General features: G+C 44.1%; 1 protein-coding gene across 1 annotated transcript; it reads right to left on the reverse strand.

The window, feature by feature from the left end:
• Positions 1-2,211: 2,211 nt before the first annotated feature.
• ccdc80l2 (coiled-coil domain containing 80 like 2) lies at positions 2,212-10,691 on the reverse strand (the record flags this gene model as incomplete). Its single annotated transcript, XM_084486255.1, has 12 exons — positions 2,212-2,597; positions 3,118-3,198; positions 4,712-4,815; positions 5,480-5,628; positions 6,485-6,621; positions 6,915-7,071; positions 7,421-7,667; positions 8,021-8,407; positions 8,817-8,968; positions 9,483-9,656; positions 9,949-10,037; positions 10,460-10,691. 12 exons carry the CDS (start codon positions 10,689-10,691, stop codon positions 2,212-2,214), a joined length of 2,295 nt encoding a protein of 764 aa, XP_084342381.1.
• Between the last annotated feature and the right edge of the window lie 7,928 nt (positions 10,692-18,619).

Genomic DNA, 18,619 nt, shown 5'->3' on the forward strand with positions numbered 1-18,619 from the left:
CTGAGTCTCTGTTTGTATCTGTGTGTCTATGTGTGCAACAGGGGGCAATGGTAATTACTATCTACTTCCTCTCTCCACAGTTTGTATGTGTGAATGCATTGTGTGTGTGTGTGTGTGTGTGTGTGTGTGTATGTGTGTGTGCGTGTGTGTGTGCGTGTGTGAGTGTGCAGGTCTCACAACCTCTTATCTCTCCATGGTCATCAGAAGTATTTGACTGTGTACCAGAGATGTCCCTAATCATTTACATCGTCACTGAATGTCATGCACAGACAAGTCATGCACCATTTTTCATTATCAATAATATTTATAACCTTTATAGTACTCTTATCGCCGTCACCGTCCAGAAATATTCTCACCCTCAGATAATGTTGGAAACCCCCCTCACAAATATGAATATATATATATATAAAATGGAAGCATTGAGTCCAAATAAAAAAGTAATGACTCAAAACAAGTATGAAAATACATTTAGTCTAAAAGATTTTTAAAGTATTATCTGAAGTGAATGATAGACCGAAGTAATGATGCATTACTTCCTGGAGCGATCCTAAGTGAACATCTGAAGTGACCTGGGCCGATGAGCTAACCCCCAGTTAAACATGGGTGCGATCAGTGATAGCATTGAGACGACTGTGAGGCAATGTTTGTGTCTGTTTGCCTTGCACTATAACCGAAGATTCCCCTTCCTCTTTCATGGTCGCTCTGTCATCTAACTTTAGGCTCTTTATAAATGAAGTGCACAAGGTATTGGTAACCATCATCTAACATCATTATGCTCAGAGGAATAAGTAAAGCTCTTTCTGGATGAGACATGTGTTTGCTAAATGGTTTACTGCTAAAAGATGAATGTACTGATACAGTTCTGTAATGCCGTGTGGATTCATGCTCTTGTCTTGGATCCGCACTCGATTGGTCAAGAAGTACATGCCATACACATCCAGTAACATAAATAAACAATAACACACCTTTTATGTGAGGTTGTAGTAAGTTTGAGATGCACAAATAGTTTGTCAACACATTTATAAAATCATTTATTGTGATTATAACTATTAATATGTCTACTTCTCATCAGCTGGGCAAATAAATGTTAAATTCAGTGCCATCTAATGATGACAAGACTTTTAAATGTCTGGTGTATGGTAATTAGGATGTGTGAAATACCGCCAGCTAGTGGCCATCATTGGAAGCACAATAACGTCGCTTAGGTATTGAATATCCCTTCGTTCCACCTCTTTATTTCCAAACTAAGTGACGGATTGTATAGGCCTACATGAGTTTAACTTTAAATCTAGTTATTGAATGTATATAAGAGCCTAAATTTGAATCTAGTTGCGGATTGTCTATGAGCCACGCAAAACATCCAGAGAAACTTGATTATTAAATACTATTGTATTGGGATATACGCTTTAAATGCACATTCTTCTTTAATAGAATGATGCATTAGGAATATAAATCGACCTTAACATCTTTATATTTCTGGATTTTTTTTGTGGCTATATTGAAAATATAATAATAGATCAAATGACAAATTGAAATGAACAAACACATTTTATAATATATGTGCTGTTAATGTTGAATGTCGTTTGTGATATAGTGCATATTTGATAGCAAATTGTGCCTTCAAACTAAATTTGTTTGGTATAAAAGTCATAATAGTTTCAAAGCCTTACGCAAGCTATATAACACTTGTTTTATAACCCCTTATTTACCACAAAGGGCAAATAAAAAAACAGTTGTTGACATTAAAGATAGCTAACGAACACAATTGTTACAACACACACTTAGAACTGCAAAGTTGTTGATCAAAGCTAATTTAAAATTCTTTACAATTCTTGCACATATATGGGTTTGTTTATATGAGAACAATTGAAGCCAGATTATGGCTAAAATGAACTTCTCCTCTGCCCCTTTCTTCCTGTTTTACTGCTGTAGCACCCAGCCCAGAGTACCGCTCCACACAATATCATTTTGATGTTCATTATGCCCCGTTCATTTCTGATTCCGTTTCTAATCATCACATCTTCACAATCAAAAAGGCATTCATCCTTGTAATCTTCACCAATGTCATTTTATTAAAATCTTTATTCTGTGCACTGCTGCTGGTCTACTATGATGCAGGAGCATGTGAGGGGAGTCTGTGAGCAGCGTCGCCCTGCAGGGCGCGCACTTCATGCCGCTGTCACTCAAAGTCATTTCTTCATGTGTTTCTCATCAGTCCTCTCCACGATGGTAAAGTCGACGCTCATCAGCGAGCTCCTCATGGTAACCACGGTAACCTCCATCATCGACACCTCCTCCTCCTCCTCCTCCTCCTCCTCCTCCTCCACCTCCTCCTGCTCCTCCTCCCCCTCCTCCGTCCTCGGGACAGCTGATCCCCAGGCTGGTCTGCAGCTTCTCCTCCCGGACTCGGAGCTCCAGGGAGTCCACCAGGTCGTAGATGGTCTCCAGGGACCACATGGGCGAGGGGAACCAGGCCTTCACGTCCCCGTCCTTGCCCACCACCAGCATGCTGAAGTAGTCCTTGCTGACCTTCAGCTGCTCCCGCAGGCTGTTCACCACGTCCCGGGACAGGGGGTCCACCTGGCTCTGGCTCCGCCCTGCAGCAGCCAAGCACACGTTTACAAGTCATGCAGTTCTGTCAAGCCCCTTTCAGACACAGCTCCTGGTAAATGACTGGGATGACATTGCAGGCACCGCTAGTGATTTGCACTTTTCACACATGTAGCTACGTTGAGGAACATATCCGTTTTGACATTATATGCTTTATATGTAATTGAATGCATCTAAAAGGACTACTACACACTATAGACAACATTCTTACAGACTAAAAACTACAGATGTCAGAATACAGAATACAGATGTACAAATTCCAGATGACAGATTAACAGACTACGGACTACAGACTACAGATTACAGACTACGGACTACAGACTACAGATTACAGACTACAGACTACAGACTACAGACTACAGACTACAGACAACACACAACACACAACACACAACACACAACACACAACACACAACACACAACAGACAACATACTACAAACTACAGACTACAGACTACAGACTTCAGACTACAGACTTCAGACTACAGTTGGAAATCCCCAGCTCACCATTTAGAGGAAACAGTTCAACAGTTCCTTTAGCTTGGGCTCCGGTGCCAATCATCTTCAACAAGGCAAAGTGACGTATCCCTGAGGACACATCATCATAGTGATCATTAATATGCAGACCTTAGATGCAGATCTTACGTTTGTTTACTTTAAACTCAATATAATTCACAATATGCACACACCACATGTACACCACGTGGATACATGTACACATGTGCACATGTACGTATAATATCCACTCCACACACCAGGGTTCATAAGAACGCACGTGCGTGTGTTTGTGCCGGTTGCAGAGTGACGGCCAATAGGAGCAGAGTGGGCGTGGTTTGGGAAGGTGTACTTCCCTCAGCGGCACATACAGGTTTGAAGATGACACAGCTGCACCAAATGAGTTATTAAGTCAGCGCTATAAAGAGTAGTAGAGTAGAGTAGAGCAGTGAGTGGGAGGGTGAGATAGTGGCAGTGTTGTAATGTAACGAAGTACAAATACTTCGTTACTGTACTTAAGTACAATTTTCACATATCTGTACTTTACTTCGTTATTTATATTTCTGACAACTTTCACTTTTACTCCACTACATTTCCTAAATAAAATGTGTACTTTTACTCCGATACATTTCTCCTAACCATCTTCGTTACTCGTTACTACAAATTAAAATCAGAAGAAGTTTGAGTTGGTGACGTAATGTCCGTTTGTTGTCATGTCAACCGCCAAGCGCGAAGAAGAAGAAGTCCTGCTTGTCCGGGCATGTCACATTATTGATGCCGTCATGGAAGCACCTGCTGCAGGCTCTGCTGCTCACGTTACCACTCCGGTAGCAGATGACGAGCATCTCGACTGCAGTGGCGAACTTGGTGAACTCCGTGGTGGTGACGAAGATAACGTTAAACACCCGTGGCCGTATTTGCAAGAAATATTTTAACCAATATATAACCCTCTTACTCACTTTAAAAAAAAAAAAACTTTACTTTTACTCTTACTTTTAATACTTAAGTACATTTTATATCAGACAATTACTTTTGATACTTAAGTACACTAAATGTCAGGTACTTTAAGACTTTTACTCAAGTAATATTTTAAAAGGTGACTTTAACTTCTACCAAAGTCATTTTCTGGTAAGATACTTGTACTTTTACTCAAGTATCGCTTTCAAGTACTTTATACAAGACTGGATAGTGGTGAAGTGAGAGAGGAGCAGATGGCGGTAAAGGAGGAATTAAGATAGTGCCGTTGGACTAGTGGTTATGTGGCTCCATTACGCCCACAGAACTCTCTCTCCACGTACGTCTGCGGCAGCTGGTTTTATTAAAGGTTACCACACGTTGAAAGACGTTTATTTTCCCTATTAACAAAGAGAAACCGGTTTGCCGCATAACGACCATTGTGGCGTCTGTTGGTTATCACATCCTGACTTCTATCGCTCCCGTGTTTTTCCATACGTTTGCATACATGCATTGTATGTGTGGGTGTGCGTCTAACACACACAACCGTGTTTTCCAGATGCCCTGTATGACACACGTTCAGCTCATGGCAGGAAAGGAGTGAAGCGTGTGGAGACGCAGCGGGTGTGTGAACGGGTGACCGGCCACTGACCCATGGGACAGTCCTGGCCGCTGAAGGCAGAGAGCTGCTGCTGGTAGGAGTAGTCGTCTTCAGAGGGCGTGGACACCAGCAGCAGTCTCCTCTTGGACAGGAACCTGAGAGACGGGATGAACCGACCGCGTTACTGAGACTCACTCCAACCTGGGAGGAGATCCTGCAGCCTTAAAGTAATAGAGCTGTGAAGACAGTGTAGGCCTACAGCCTTATAGTAACAGACCTGTGAAGACAGTGTAGGCCTACAGCCTTATAGTAACAGACCTGTGAAGACAGTGTAGGCCTACATACTTATAGTAACAGACCTGTGAAGACAGTGTAGGCCTACAGACTTATAGTAACAGACCTGTGAAGACAGTGTAGGCCTACAGCCTTATAGTAACAGACCTGTGAAGACAGTGTAGGCCTACAGCCTTATAGTAACAGACCTGTGAAGACAGTGTAGACAGCCTGTTATTATCAATCCTCCCTGTTGATCATCATTGGGATCACTGTGTCCTCTGCATGTCAGGGATTCCATATCAGCCCAAATGTTTATAACATCCACATCAGTAAATGGTATGAAACAGGCCGACATTCATTCCCAAGTGTGTTGTGCTAACCTCTTCGAAAAATAACCATGTCATATGCAGATTTGAAGACACCTGAACCTGTTCTACCAATCAGATCCTCATCCTCCCAAGTTCCTCCGGCTTGCTCAACAGACAGCAGCGCACCAACGCCTCGGGCCAGGTGTACGATACACCTGCGCTGGTGTTACGTTACCGTAGTAGCACGTTCTCCGCCCCGGCGCTGCGGCCCTTGGAGCAGGCCGAGGGGCCCTTCTTCTCCCGCTCCCGCTCGGGCCGGCGTGAGGGGAAGCCGTCGACGTGCTGCAGCAGGTCGGCGGTGGAGGGCGGGGCCTCGAACACCCTCTGACGACGACACGCGAACGCGGGAACAAGGGAAGAAGAAGACACGTTAGAGCTGCTGGGAGGCCAGAGTTGTAGATCATCTAAACGCACTGTCTGTCTGTGCTATGCTCTTTATATGCACAATAACATACATGTTTGCATACGTACGTATCTCCATGCTGCTATTGCACTGCACTTTGCACTTCACTATAGTGCACCTTGTATTATTGCACCTCAATGACATACCTCAAAATGAACTACACTCTGGCACACTGGGAATATTCTATTCAGTATAATGAACATGCCCACTGTCTGTCTGTACATGTTATGTTTATTTGTTGTCTTTGTGCACTATTATGTTATATGTTGTGTGGTCAAAATATTACTTGCACATTTGAAGTATGGGGAAATGCAATTTCGATCCTCTGTGTTATTACTCGTTGCGTGGTCTGATGGACAATAAAGTTCACTTTGACTTTGACTAGAGCGAGGACAGAAGAGAGCAGAAGAGAGAACGGCTTGGAAACCAAGCAACCGACAGAACGTCCCCTTCGCTCCCTGCTCCCGCCCTCCTTACGTCCCTCCATTGTGTTCACCAACCTGTGATTGACGTGCGAGATTGGATCCTTTGAACCAAGCAAAGAAATCCAGAAATTAGCCAGGAGCGGGCTTAAATCAAAGTGGTCTCAGTATGCAGAGGCAGGCGCGGTCAACTGGCAACAGATATTCTCACAGCGCATTGAGCTCACTATCAGAGCACACGTTTGTTCTGCATATGGTCAACGCGGAGCCTTATTGGGCGTAGAGAAGAACACGGTTGTTTAGTGATGCTTTAGTGACGGCTGTATGGGACAGCCCTGAGGAGGCCGGTGCTCACAGCGCGTTTGAGGTCGTAGTCGATGACGGTCATGGAGAAGAGGTCAGCGGAGGACAGGCCCAGCTCCGCCCGCAGCAGGGACACCATGCCCGGGTCGGGGAACTCGTCTGCCAGCCCGCTGAACGGAGCCTCCGAGTCTGGGACACGTGAGTGAATAAGAGGCACACAAAGGCTTCATGGACTGCGTTTATGTGGCGCTTTGCTAACCTGTGTGGCCACCCAAAGGGTCTATGATTACAACGAGTGGGCTTTAGATTGAACAATATGTCAACCACGTGAAGTCAAACATATTTCAACCTCAGGAACGGTCAGGGTGAGGTCTTGGTTGAACCAGCAGCCCTTCAAACATGCCACACAACCTGCTCTACCTCAGGAGCTTCAGCTAATCAAGTATTTTATCACACACACACACACACACACACACACACACCCAGCTGGTAGTGGTGCAGAGTGAGGGTCTTGTCGCGGCCTTGGCCCAGCAGGGTTGCCACGGTGACCTTCCTGAGGGCGAGGTCACAGTGCTGCTTGTGGTTCTCGTCCTGTAGCTGGACGTACAGCGGTGCGTCCTTATTGGGCGTTGAGATCACCTGACAAACACACACACACACACACACACACACACACACACACACACACACACACACACACACACACACACACTTCAGGGTTGATTCAGGGATGGAGGTGTGCATTAACAATTTACCAGCTAAACTTGTGCTGAGATGTAGATAGATATTATATGTATGATGTTTGTGATTGCGTGGTTGGTTGGTTCTTTCTGTGTTTTCATTTTGTTGTTGGTCTTGAGTCACAACATTGGATAGAATGCGAGTGGGTAGTAAATACACACTAGATGAGATGGATGGATCAACCGAGTCAGGAATGATTTAAGACTCCCCGTCTAGAAGTCTGGGACTAATGCTTCATTAAACTCACCATCAGTCGTCTTTTTCCTCGTAAAACCTCCAGGAATTCCCTGAGGGCCGCTTGATCCTTCGCGTTCGTCCCTCCGTCAGACTTCCTCCCTCTTCCCTTCCCCTTCTTCCCCTTCTTCCCTTTCTTGCCCTTTTTCTTCGAGCTGTTTTTACTTTTTCCCGCGTTGGTTTTCATCTGCTCTTCAGTTTTATCATCTGGTTTTCTCCCTCTCTGTTTCCCCACCCCGCCCGCTCCTGAGCGGTCATAACTGTAACGGATTAGAGTGGAGAAAATACCCTTTGTTATTAACCAGTCAGCAGACGCAATGTTCCAAAATCACATGGCATTGTTTAAAAACAGAACTTCTTCTGTTAAGTCAAACGCTCTCCTATCTATCACACAATCCTCTTTGCTTCACAGTCGAGACAATAACAAACAATCCCCAATTGGCTTGATAACAAAGAAAGAAATTATAATACAAGTGTCAAACATAGGTCTACTTCTGCATAACTAAAACAAAAGCCTAAATAGAATTGTGGTTAACATCAGCTAGCAAAATGACTTCCCCCCCTGTGCTGGATCTCCATTCTGTACACAACACAAAACATGAAGAGAAAGCACCTGTTGGTGTTCGATTCCTCTTTTGCCTTGGCCGCTCCGTCTGGTCTGCTCAGCTCTACTTTCCCTTTACCTCGCTTGTTGGCGATGACCACGCCACCACCACCACTACCACCACCACCTCCACCTCCACCTCCACCACCGCCTCTGCCGCCGCCGCCCTCCTTCCTCCCAGGAGGCGGAGTCTTGCGGATCACAAACCTCGACCGGCCCATCAGGATGTCCTGGATCTTGCTCTTTAAAGCCGCCTTTCTGTCCATCGGCGGTTTCTGCAGTGCCGCTGCCGCGTCCACGGTCGTGACGTTCCCTCCTCGCAGCGCGCCCAGGACTGTCTTCTTCTTCATCGTTCTCCTCTTCTTCACCAGGACTCTCTTCTTCACTACGCGGCACCTGATGGAAACACCGGCGGTCAGCCGTGGTGAAGAGCTGTGCATAGGGTCCCCCTGCTGTATGGGGTGGCAAGACTTGCAGACATGTAAACAAAAGATATTTGATGGGATCTTGATACACGAAAACAAGGTTTGAAAGGCCCCATAATGGTCGCACATATACGAACAAAAGTGCTACTAAGAACTATGTGGGTCACTGAGACATGATACAATGGACAGCTGTTGATACAAACAATACTTGTGGAAGCAGACGCACCACAATGTTGGGGTCATAAAGGATTGGGAACCACTGCTGCACACACTTTACCGCGGGTAAAGTAGTGAAATAATAATAGTAAAATAACCCAGCTGTAATCCCACGTCCTCATCACACCAGGGGACCGATCTGTCTCCAGGGAGCGCCCCGGTACCTCAGAGGGGAGCCCTTGCGGGTCAGCTTCTCCAGCTTCCTGACCGGGAGCTGGTCGATGAGCTCCAGGACCGCGTCCACGCGCACCGGGTACGGGAAGCGCTCGCCCACCCGCAGGTTCTTCTTCAGAACCAGCATGGAGAACTCCCGCTCCTGAGGGGTCCATGGGTGGCAGGATCCACGGCAAAAAAACAAACAAACAAACATTTCAAAATGAGAAAGGATATCCATTTACGTTGTGCGAAGTCAACCAGACATGAGAGAACTCTCGAGTAGTGTTCAGGGTTCGAAGCCCGTTGCCCACAGCCTACCTGTAGGCATCCTTGAGCAAGACTCATAACCCCCGCCCTGCTCCTTATCAGAAATTCACTGCAAGCTGCTTTTATAAAGATTTATTTTTGCATTTTGTATGGGAGAGAGAGGGGAGGACGTGCAGCAAACGACCACGGGCAGGACTCGAACCCGGGTCACTGCGTTCAGGACTGAGCCTATATATGGGGCGCGCTCTACCCGATGAGACACTGGGCAGAGTAGAGCTTCTTTAGAAAAGCATCTAGTTAAGGGCTCAACAGCACTCGATGCTAAACCAAAGGTCAGAAGGGATCTGTTGACTCATGAGAGAGCAGCCCTCACGGATACGGGCTGGGGGGGCACAGCCGGCGGTCACCTGGTTGCTGAGCTCCAGGTGGTGCAGTAGCTTGGATACGGTGTCCGGGCTCAGGGTCTCCACCGTGGCCTCTCCCTGGGGGGTGGTCTTCTGGATCCGGCCCTCCATCATCGCGTTCTGGATGATGGTCACGATGTACGTGTCTCGCTCGGCCAGGCGGCAGTTCAGCCCCTCCTGAGAGAGAGAGAGAGAGAGAGAGAGAGAGAGAGAGAGAGAGAGAGAGAGAGAGAGAGAGAGAGAGAGAGAGAGAGAGAGAGAGAGAGAGAGAGAGAGAGAGAGAGAGAGAGAGAGAGAGAGACAGACAGACAGACAGACAGACAGACAGACAGACAGACAGAGGGAGACACACGCACACATTGTAAATTCCCCATTTCCACAATGCGCTTAGAAAAAGTGCGTAATCTGCATATATGAACGACATATAAAGATCATGACATGCAAATGGAATAATTGATGAGCGGTTTACCTGCTCCATGTCTTCTAGTTGTTTCTCCATCATGCGGAGGTAGTGGTCATTATGGGATGGAGCCGTTATCACCCACAGACGTTTTTTACCTATAGAGAGAGACGATGGATTTGAAGGTGTTCCAATGCACAGGATCTGACTGATACGAGCAAGCAAAGTTAATTTTTAGGGTGGTTCTATTCACAGGTGTGACGCAGACACGCAAATTTATGACCTCTCACCTTGGCTACAGTCCTTTGTTTCTAGACACCCTCCAACAGATGCTACATGAACCAGTTTTCATATCAGATGCAGCAGGCCACACTCTCTGCTTTCGTGCATGAGTTACAAATAAACTATTGCCCTTTTGATTTTCTTTGCCTGTGTGTGGCTCCACATTCAAATATACAGCATAGACAGGTGAGGCCACTTGAGCAGATTCAAGACCTTTTCATACCTTTTAGGGTTTCTTCCCTACCCATACTACTGGGCCATCTCTCCACCACTACATAATGAGAGTTGGTAATATTACCTGCAAAGTCGGATAAAAAGTCTTCTTCTGGAAAGTGGCTTGTCTCTTCTCTCCCTCTGTCTTCCTCTTCAGAGTCCAGACCCAGACCGTGTCCCAGACCCTGGAGGTCTGAATAGTCCCCCCAGTCTCTGGTGTTGGGGTCCAAGTGATCTTTGGACTGTCCGCTGCTGTGGTGCCACAGTACCACCAGAACCAGGAGAGAAGAGAAGGGGTGTCTATAGATCCCAGACATCCTCAATGGATCGGCTCTGCGGATTAGTCGTCAAAACTGTCAGAAAAAGGACATCCTCCGAGAGTGCGGCTCTTCCTAAAGCCCCATGCTTTTGTGTCAACAACAACAAACTCTTATGGGTTTGCGGTCGACAGCTGTGCAGCACGTGAGCCAGCTTGCATCGGTGTGTGGCCTACATACACAGTGGAACGCTGAAGAATGTCCTAGAAGTTGTTGGAAATACTTCCACTCCAAACTCTCAGAACCCCCAGCATGAAATTGCACCGACCAAAATTCCTCCTTGAGATTTATGCACTGGCGTTCCGTAAGACAAACGTCCAGGTGTGCGCCAGGTCTGCGGTGAATTCCATGAGGATAACAGGACAGTGATATACACTGGATATATCATTAGCGGGGATGTCCCAACCCGGTATCACGCGATTTCGTGCTCATGCGCACGAACGTTAATCTATTGAATCGTGTCCCACAGCACGATTGTCCGACTTTTTTCGTTCTACACAGAACGAAATGTAAACCAATGCATACTGAATGGGAGCGTTTCTCCGATTTTTTCGTGCTACACAGAACGAAATGTAAACCGATGCATTCTTAATGGGAGCGTTTCTCCGATTTTTTTCGTGCTACACAGAACGAAATGTAAACCAATGCATTTTGAATGGCAGTGTCAGAGAGAGAGAGAGAGAGTGAGTGTGTGTGCAGACAGTACAGTGCACCCTCTAGTTATATACAGTATATGTCAATATGTCCGATTTTTTAAGCAGACCTCCTCAAAAACTGAAACAAACGTCCCCCACAGAACGAAATGTAAACCAATGCATTCTGAATGGGAGCGTTTCTTCGATTATTTCGTGCTACACAGAACGAAATGTAAACCAATGCATTTTGAGTGGCAGCGTTTTTTTCGTGCTACACAGAACGAAATGTAAACCGATGCATCCTGAATGGGAGCGTTTCTCCGATTTTTTTCGTGATACATAGAACGAAATGTAAACCAATGCATTTTTAATGGCAGCGTTTTTCAGACGAGAGAGAGAGAGCGAGAGAGAGAGAGAGAGAGTGTGTGTGTGTGTGTGTGTGTGTGTGTGTGTGTGTGTGTGTGTGTGTGTGTGTGTGTGTGTGTGTGTGTGTGTGTGTGTGTGTGTGTGTGTGTGTGTGTGTGTGTGCAGACAGTACAGTGCACCCTCTAGTTATATGTATGTCAATATTTCCGATCTTTAAGCAGACCTCCTCAAAAAATGAAACGAACGTGCTCCACAGAACGAAATGTAAACCAATGCATTCTGAATGGGAGCGTTTCTCCGATTATTTCGTGCTACACAGAACGAAATGTAAACCGATGCATTTTGAGTGGCAGCGTTTTTTTCGTGCTACGCTGAACGAAATGTAAACCTATGCATCGTGAATGGGAGCGTTTCTCCGATTTCTTCGTGCTACATAGAATGAAATGTAAACCAATGCAGTGTGTGTGTGTGTGTGTGTGTGTGTGTGTGTGTGTGTGTGTGTGTGTGTGTGTGTGTGTGTGTGTGTGTGTGTGTCAATATTTCCGATTTTGCAGAAGACCCCCTCAAAGACTGAAACGTATTTTTCGTGCTCCACAGAACGAAACGAGAGAGAGAAAGAGAGAGAGAGAGAGATAGAGAGAGAGAGAGAGAGAGAGAGAGAGAGAGAGAGAGAGAGAGGCTTCAGAAGGGGTGTGCGCAGATAGTACACTGCACCCTAGTTATTTTTATGCCAAAACCACAATTGCATCAAAGGGTAAATGTAATGTATTAGGGATACAACTGATTTCCCTGCTTTTAAGAGCAGACCTCCTCAAAAACATTTCGTGCTCATGTGCACGAACGTTAATCTATTGAATCGTGTCCCAAAGCACGATTGTCTGACTTATTTCGTATTACACAGAACGAAATTCAAACCATAGCCTTTCAATTGGGATATTTTCTTTGACTATAGAAGGGGTGTGCGCAGATAGTACAGTGCACCCTCTAGTTATTTATGTGTCAAAACAACAAATGCATCAAAGTGTAAATGTAGTGTATTAGGGATACAACTGATTTCCCTGCTTTTAAGAGCAGACCTCCTCAAAAACATTTCGTGCTCATTTGCACGAACGTTAATCTATTGAATCGTGTCCCAAAGCACGATTGTCTGACTTATTTCGTATTACACAGAACGAAATTCAAACCATAGCCTTTCAATTGGGATATTTTCTTTGACTATAGAAGGGGTGTGCGCAGATAGTACAGTGCACCCTCTAGTTATTTATGTGTCAAAACAACAAATGCATCAAAGGGTAAATGTAGTGTATTAGGGATACAACTGATTTCCCTGCTTTTAAGAGCAGACCTCCTCAAAAACATTTCGTGCTCATTTGCACGAACGTTAATCTATTGAATCGTGTCCCAAAGCACGATTGTCTGACTTATTTCGTATTACACAGAACGAAATTCAAACCATAGCCTTTCAATTTGGATTTTTTCTTCGACTATAGAAGGGGTGTGCGCAGATAGTACAATGCACCCTCTAGCTATTTATGTGTCAAAACAACAAATGCATCAAAGGGTAAATGTAGTGTATTAGGGCTACTCTGATTTTCCCGGTTTTTACAGCAGACCTCCTCAAAAACATTTCGTGCTCATGCGCACAAAAGTTAATCTATTGAATCGTGTCCCAGAGCACGATTGTCTGACTTTTTTCGTTCTACGCAGAACGAAATGTTAACCCATGCGTTGGAGCGTTTCTCAGAATATAAACATGTAAGGTCTATATATATATATATATAATAGAATTAATCTAGATTAATCTAGATTAAAATGGCTCATTAGAATTCTGCCGAAGGCATTCATAATATGTGTGTGCTACCTAAATAATGACTAAAAGTAAGTCTTTGAGAACGGGTTTCTCAAGCCAGGTGGCGCATTAGACCAGGGGCTCATCTCCTGTTTCCAAAATGCATCACAAACTCTAGTATAACTTACTACACGCTTACTATCACAAACTCAAACACGGGAAAATATAACGGCACCGGGACGCGCCCTCGCTACAGGTCCACGGCACGCTCGTCTCCGGTGCGCGTCGCGGCAGCAGCGGCAGCCGGGGCGGCGGTGGGGGCGGCGTTGACGGCAGACGGCTGGTACGCGTCCGCCTACCGCCGTACCAAGGCGGGCAGCTCGGAGGAGTGTCATCGCTCACCCAAGTTGTTTCTATTATCATTGCTACATTGTCTCCAGCATATGGCGCGATTATGGACATTATATTTTATTAAACACTCAGCTTCTGTTTACTTCAACTTTGAGAATAGATTAACGGCGATATTTTTTTTTATCGCCCGATAAGAGTCTCGCGTTAACGCAGCACGTTAACGCCGATAACGGCCCACCACTAATATATATATATATTTATATTTATTTATTTATAGCCTATAGGGTGACCAGATGTCCCGCTTTGTGCGGGACAGTCACGCATTTCCACTTTTTACAAATTGAGACGTTGTCCCGCATTGTTATTGATAGTTATTGACTCGATTTTTTAAAATGCGTGTTTTATAATCTGGCATTTATCAAATAGCTGTGTGCGGAGACAGCAGTGAGGGCTGTCTTCAGGGGGCGGGGCGGGCCGTTTGATCATGTCAATCAAACTGGGACGCGGACGCAGGTTAAGGGAACACCCACCAACATGATAATGAAGATAATAAGAAATTATTTCCTGGGACTGGGAACGCCTCGGGATCCCCCCGTCAGAGTTGGTCAATGTGGCCCGGGAAAGGGAAGTCTTTTTAATGTGAAAATGGCGGACATACTTTATAATAACATGGTTGCTATGACGGTTGCTATGGACGCTGAACCCAGCAGCTCGCGTGCCGTTTAAATCATGGCTATAAATGTTTGTCTTTGCTGATTATGTTATTTTATGTAACCGTGTAGGCCTAATGATGTTCTCTTATTTAACAACTTAAAAAAAACTTTAGTACATTTTTTAGAGCAGGTATGGCGTCTTCTTTCTTGGGATTTAATAGAGCGTGTTAATAAACCATTTTCGTTGCTTCGAGGAGGTCTGGTGGTCTCCGTAGGCCTATATAATAAATAAATAAATAAATACATATAGGCCTATAAATATGTAGGCCTATGTCAATGGTCAATGATCAGATACAGATCTTGTTATAACAATAAGCTACATAGCTACGTGGTCTACTTATAATATTATGACTAAATAATTGTATGTTTTTATATATATTAATTAATAATAATAATAAATAAAAATATATATATTATTAATTCAATATTAAACCAATGGATTTCAATCGGGAGATTATTTTCGACAAAATATGGGGCAGGCTGCGCAGGATTTTATGGCGCTATGGTGGTTGCCATCGACTACACAAACTGGCCATTATTTCATTTTCTGTAACATCCACGCATATATCCTGCATTTAATACATGTAGGCCTACACGTTATATGCACAATATTCTGAACAAACCCCCGAACATATTGATTCTAGGTTCCTGTGATAGGAGCGGGACGCTGTGATGTTAATTTATTTATTCATTAAATTATTATTAATCGATTAAACATTAATGTACACAATGTATGCACCGTTCACGTTGCAAACGACTTCATGAGTTCAAACATAAACATTCATTGTAACATGACATTCATTCATAGCTCTGCTCCGAACCACGTTAACGACATAATTTGTAATAATTAATTAATAATAATATTATAATTATTATTATTATTTCTAATTTGCATAATTTTATGTCAAAGTCCTTCTACTCCTTCTATGTCTCTGGTTAAGTGCGGCAACTGAGCTGCCGTCAATTGTGTTGTTTTTGTCGTAAACTAGGGTCCGCTGGCTAGGAAATAGACAGATATTCTAAGGTGTCCTTCAAAATTCACCTTGTAATATCTTTCTATTTTCCGCAGTTTAGACTTATAATTAATAAGTTACTTTTGCATTGAACTTGACTTTCTGACCTTTTTTTTTTTTTTAATCCCTGTCTGGTGGCTAGTCACGTCACCCAGAGAGATGCGCATGGTCAGATTTTGTAGTGACACAGTTTATAACCTATTCATGAAAGCAAAACATCAAGCTCATTGATTTAACGAGGCATGTTATTTGAAACAATTAATTAAGTTATCATGTGTGAGAGGTCATTCCTCCTCCTGAGTGTGCTTCCTATTTATGTCTAGTAGGCTATACTGTCCACAAGCACCCCCCACCCCTCCCAATATGGATATTGAGAATTGTTGCCACGTCCCAGTGGTGGTGGTGTCATATAAATGAAAGAGGGCATTCAAATATACTAAAGTGATTCATTAGGAGGCCGAAGCCCTAAAGGAAGTGATGCAATAGGTGGCTGAGGCAAGGACATTAAGCAGTAAGCTTAATAAATTAGTTGACAAGAGATAGAATCTTGTCCATTAGACCTTCAGGGTGCATCTTGGGATTACTCTGTGAAAATTGTGGGTCTCTGGAAAAAAGCCGGCCCTAACCCTAACCCTAACCCTATCCCTAATCCTCAGACCCCCCCCTCCCTGCCCTCGGGGTCCGAGAAGGCCAAGTTTCGGTGTGGGGGTCCCAGTTAGGCCCTAGAATAAGGTAGTCAAGTTTCAGGGCGGTATGACCTTCCTATCCCAAAAACTTTCTTTCCACCACATTCTGATCCACTAGGTCTTACACGCAACACTTCTGAGAGGCTTTGTCCAAAAAACTGTCTATTTTGGAAAACTTTTTTTCTGTAAGGGCTAGAACTCCAAATCTCAGATATGTTATTCTCAGGACCCTGGGAAATGTGTGTATACATTTTGGCATCTCTAGCTATCTCGAAAAGGTGGGAAAAGGGGCGTGACCTCGGACAGTAAGGTAAATGTGAATAAGACTAGGTTAGTTTCTAGTCCCCATTTTTGATGGGATGGAGGTGTTAATGTGTGCCTTAAGGTGTGTAGACACAGCTGGCCTGTGGACACGTTTTTGAAGTCTGGGGTCAAAAGGTCAAAAGGAGCCAGCACCACGCCCCTTATGAGATAACAAAAAGTTAATGTGCATTTCTCTCATAACTTTTTGTCATTATTAAAAAGAGGCCTGATTCTCAGATATGCATGTTGGATGGCCAGGGTGGAGGTCTGAGAAGAACTTCAGGCCAAAATCTTGCAAGCGAGCCGGTGAAGTGCAACAAGATCAGATGGAGCACTTGGTAAGTAATTTCTTGTAGGGCTGGTGCCCCCAAGTTGATAATCGTCCTTTGCGACCCCCGTTGATAAAAAAGAGACCCCAGGTCTATAGCTTACTTGTTACTGGCCTTGACTCAGAAGTTACTTATTGCATCACTTCCTTTAGGGCTTCGGCCTGCTTTCATTGTAGTATATTTGAATGCCCTCTTTCATATATATGACACCACCACCACTGGGCCGTAGCAACAATTCTCCATATCCATATGGGGAGGGGGGGGGGAGGGGGGGGTGTGCTTGTGGACAGTAGGGGTACAAATAGGAAGCTTGCAATGAGGATTTCAATCACCAGAAATAGTCAATACACACTCAGGAGGAGGAATGACCTCTCACACATGATAACTTAATGAATTATTTCAAATAACCCTGCCTCGTTAAATAATCAATAGGCTATAGGCTATAGGTTATAGGCTGTGTCACTACCAAATATGTCCGTGCGCATCTCTCAGAGTGACGTAACTAGCCACCAAACAGAGATAAAAAAAAAGATTACAAAACAAGTTGATAACAACAAACTTATTAATTATACAAGTCTAAACTGCGGAAAATAGAAAGATATGGGGGGCAATCGATGGCAACCATCATAGCAAGTCACGTGACGTGGACGCAGGCCCATTGAAAAGAATGGGCCAAAAAAATGTAGGCGTGTCACATGTTCAGAGCCGTAATGCATTTTCCGCTGTGGACCAACGCAGTTTTACTTCAATCTGGAATGAGACTGGGGCTGTTTCTGAAATGGCATACTACATACTGCTCGTATACTGATCGTGACGTAAAAGTAGTAAGTAGTATGCAGTACGCGAAAAATGTTTTTTTGCAGTATGCGACAGTTACCCGGATGATGTACTAATCGGTCAAAAAATTCTAGTATACATCCAGAGCTCACTACGTCGGATACTGTATCCCATAATGCAACGCGGCACCGCTGAACATTTAAAATAATGGCGGACAATGCGAGCGGCGAATACAAATACAAATACATACATGTATAAATGTATAATTAGTTGTAATTAGTTGTTTATTTTGATGTGATAAGCTTTCGTATGTTTTTGTAATCGTGTGTTTTTCATTGTTAACAGAACAAATGGCTCAACCGTTTATATTTATAACCGAATCTTTTGGTCATGTGACTGTGTAGTACACTGCATGATACTTGTCATACTTGCATACTATACTGCATACTAGGGCGGGGAGTAGTATGTAGTGCACAGTATATACTGTGTCAGTATGCAGTATGTAGTATGTAGTATAGCATTTCAGAAACAGCCTGGGTTTAAGGGACGTGGTTAGTTTCAGTTTTTGAGGGGGTCTGCTGAAAAATTCTGATAAATTAGATTATTTTAGCCTACTTGTTTTGACGAATCCTGCGCAGCCCCCCCCTTCTGAAGTCGAAAATAAATTCCCAATTAATTTATCTATTTATTATATACGAAGACCACCAGACCTCCTCGAAGCAAAGAAAATGGTCTGTTAACCCACTCTATTAAATCACAAGAAAGAAGACGCCATACCTGCTCTAAAAAATTTACTAACGTTTTTTTTAAGTTGTTAAATAAGAGAACATCATTAGGCCTACACGGTTACATAAAATAACATAATCAGCAAAGACAAACATTTATAGCCATGATTTAAACGGCACGCGAGCTGCTGGGTTCAGCGTCCATAGCAACCGTCATAGCAACCATGTTATTATAAAGTAT

This window comes from Micromesistius poutassou (genome assembly GCF_964030765.1).
Source record: "Micromesistius poutassou genome assembly, chromosome: 22".
Classification (NCBI taxonomy): domain Eukaryota; kingdom Metazoa; phylum Chordata; class Actinopteri; order Gadiformes; family Gadidae; genus Micromesistius; species Micromesistius poutassou.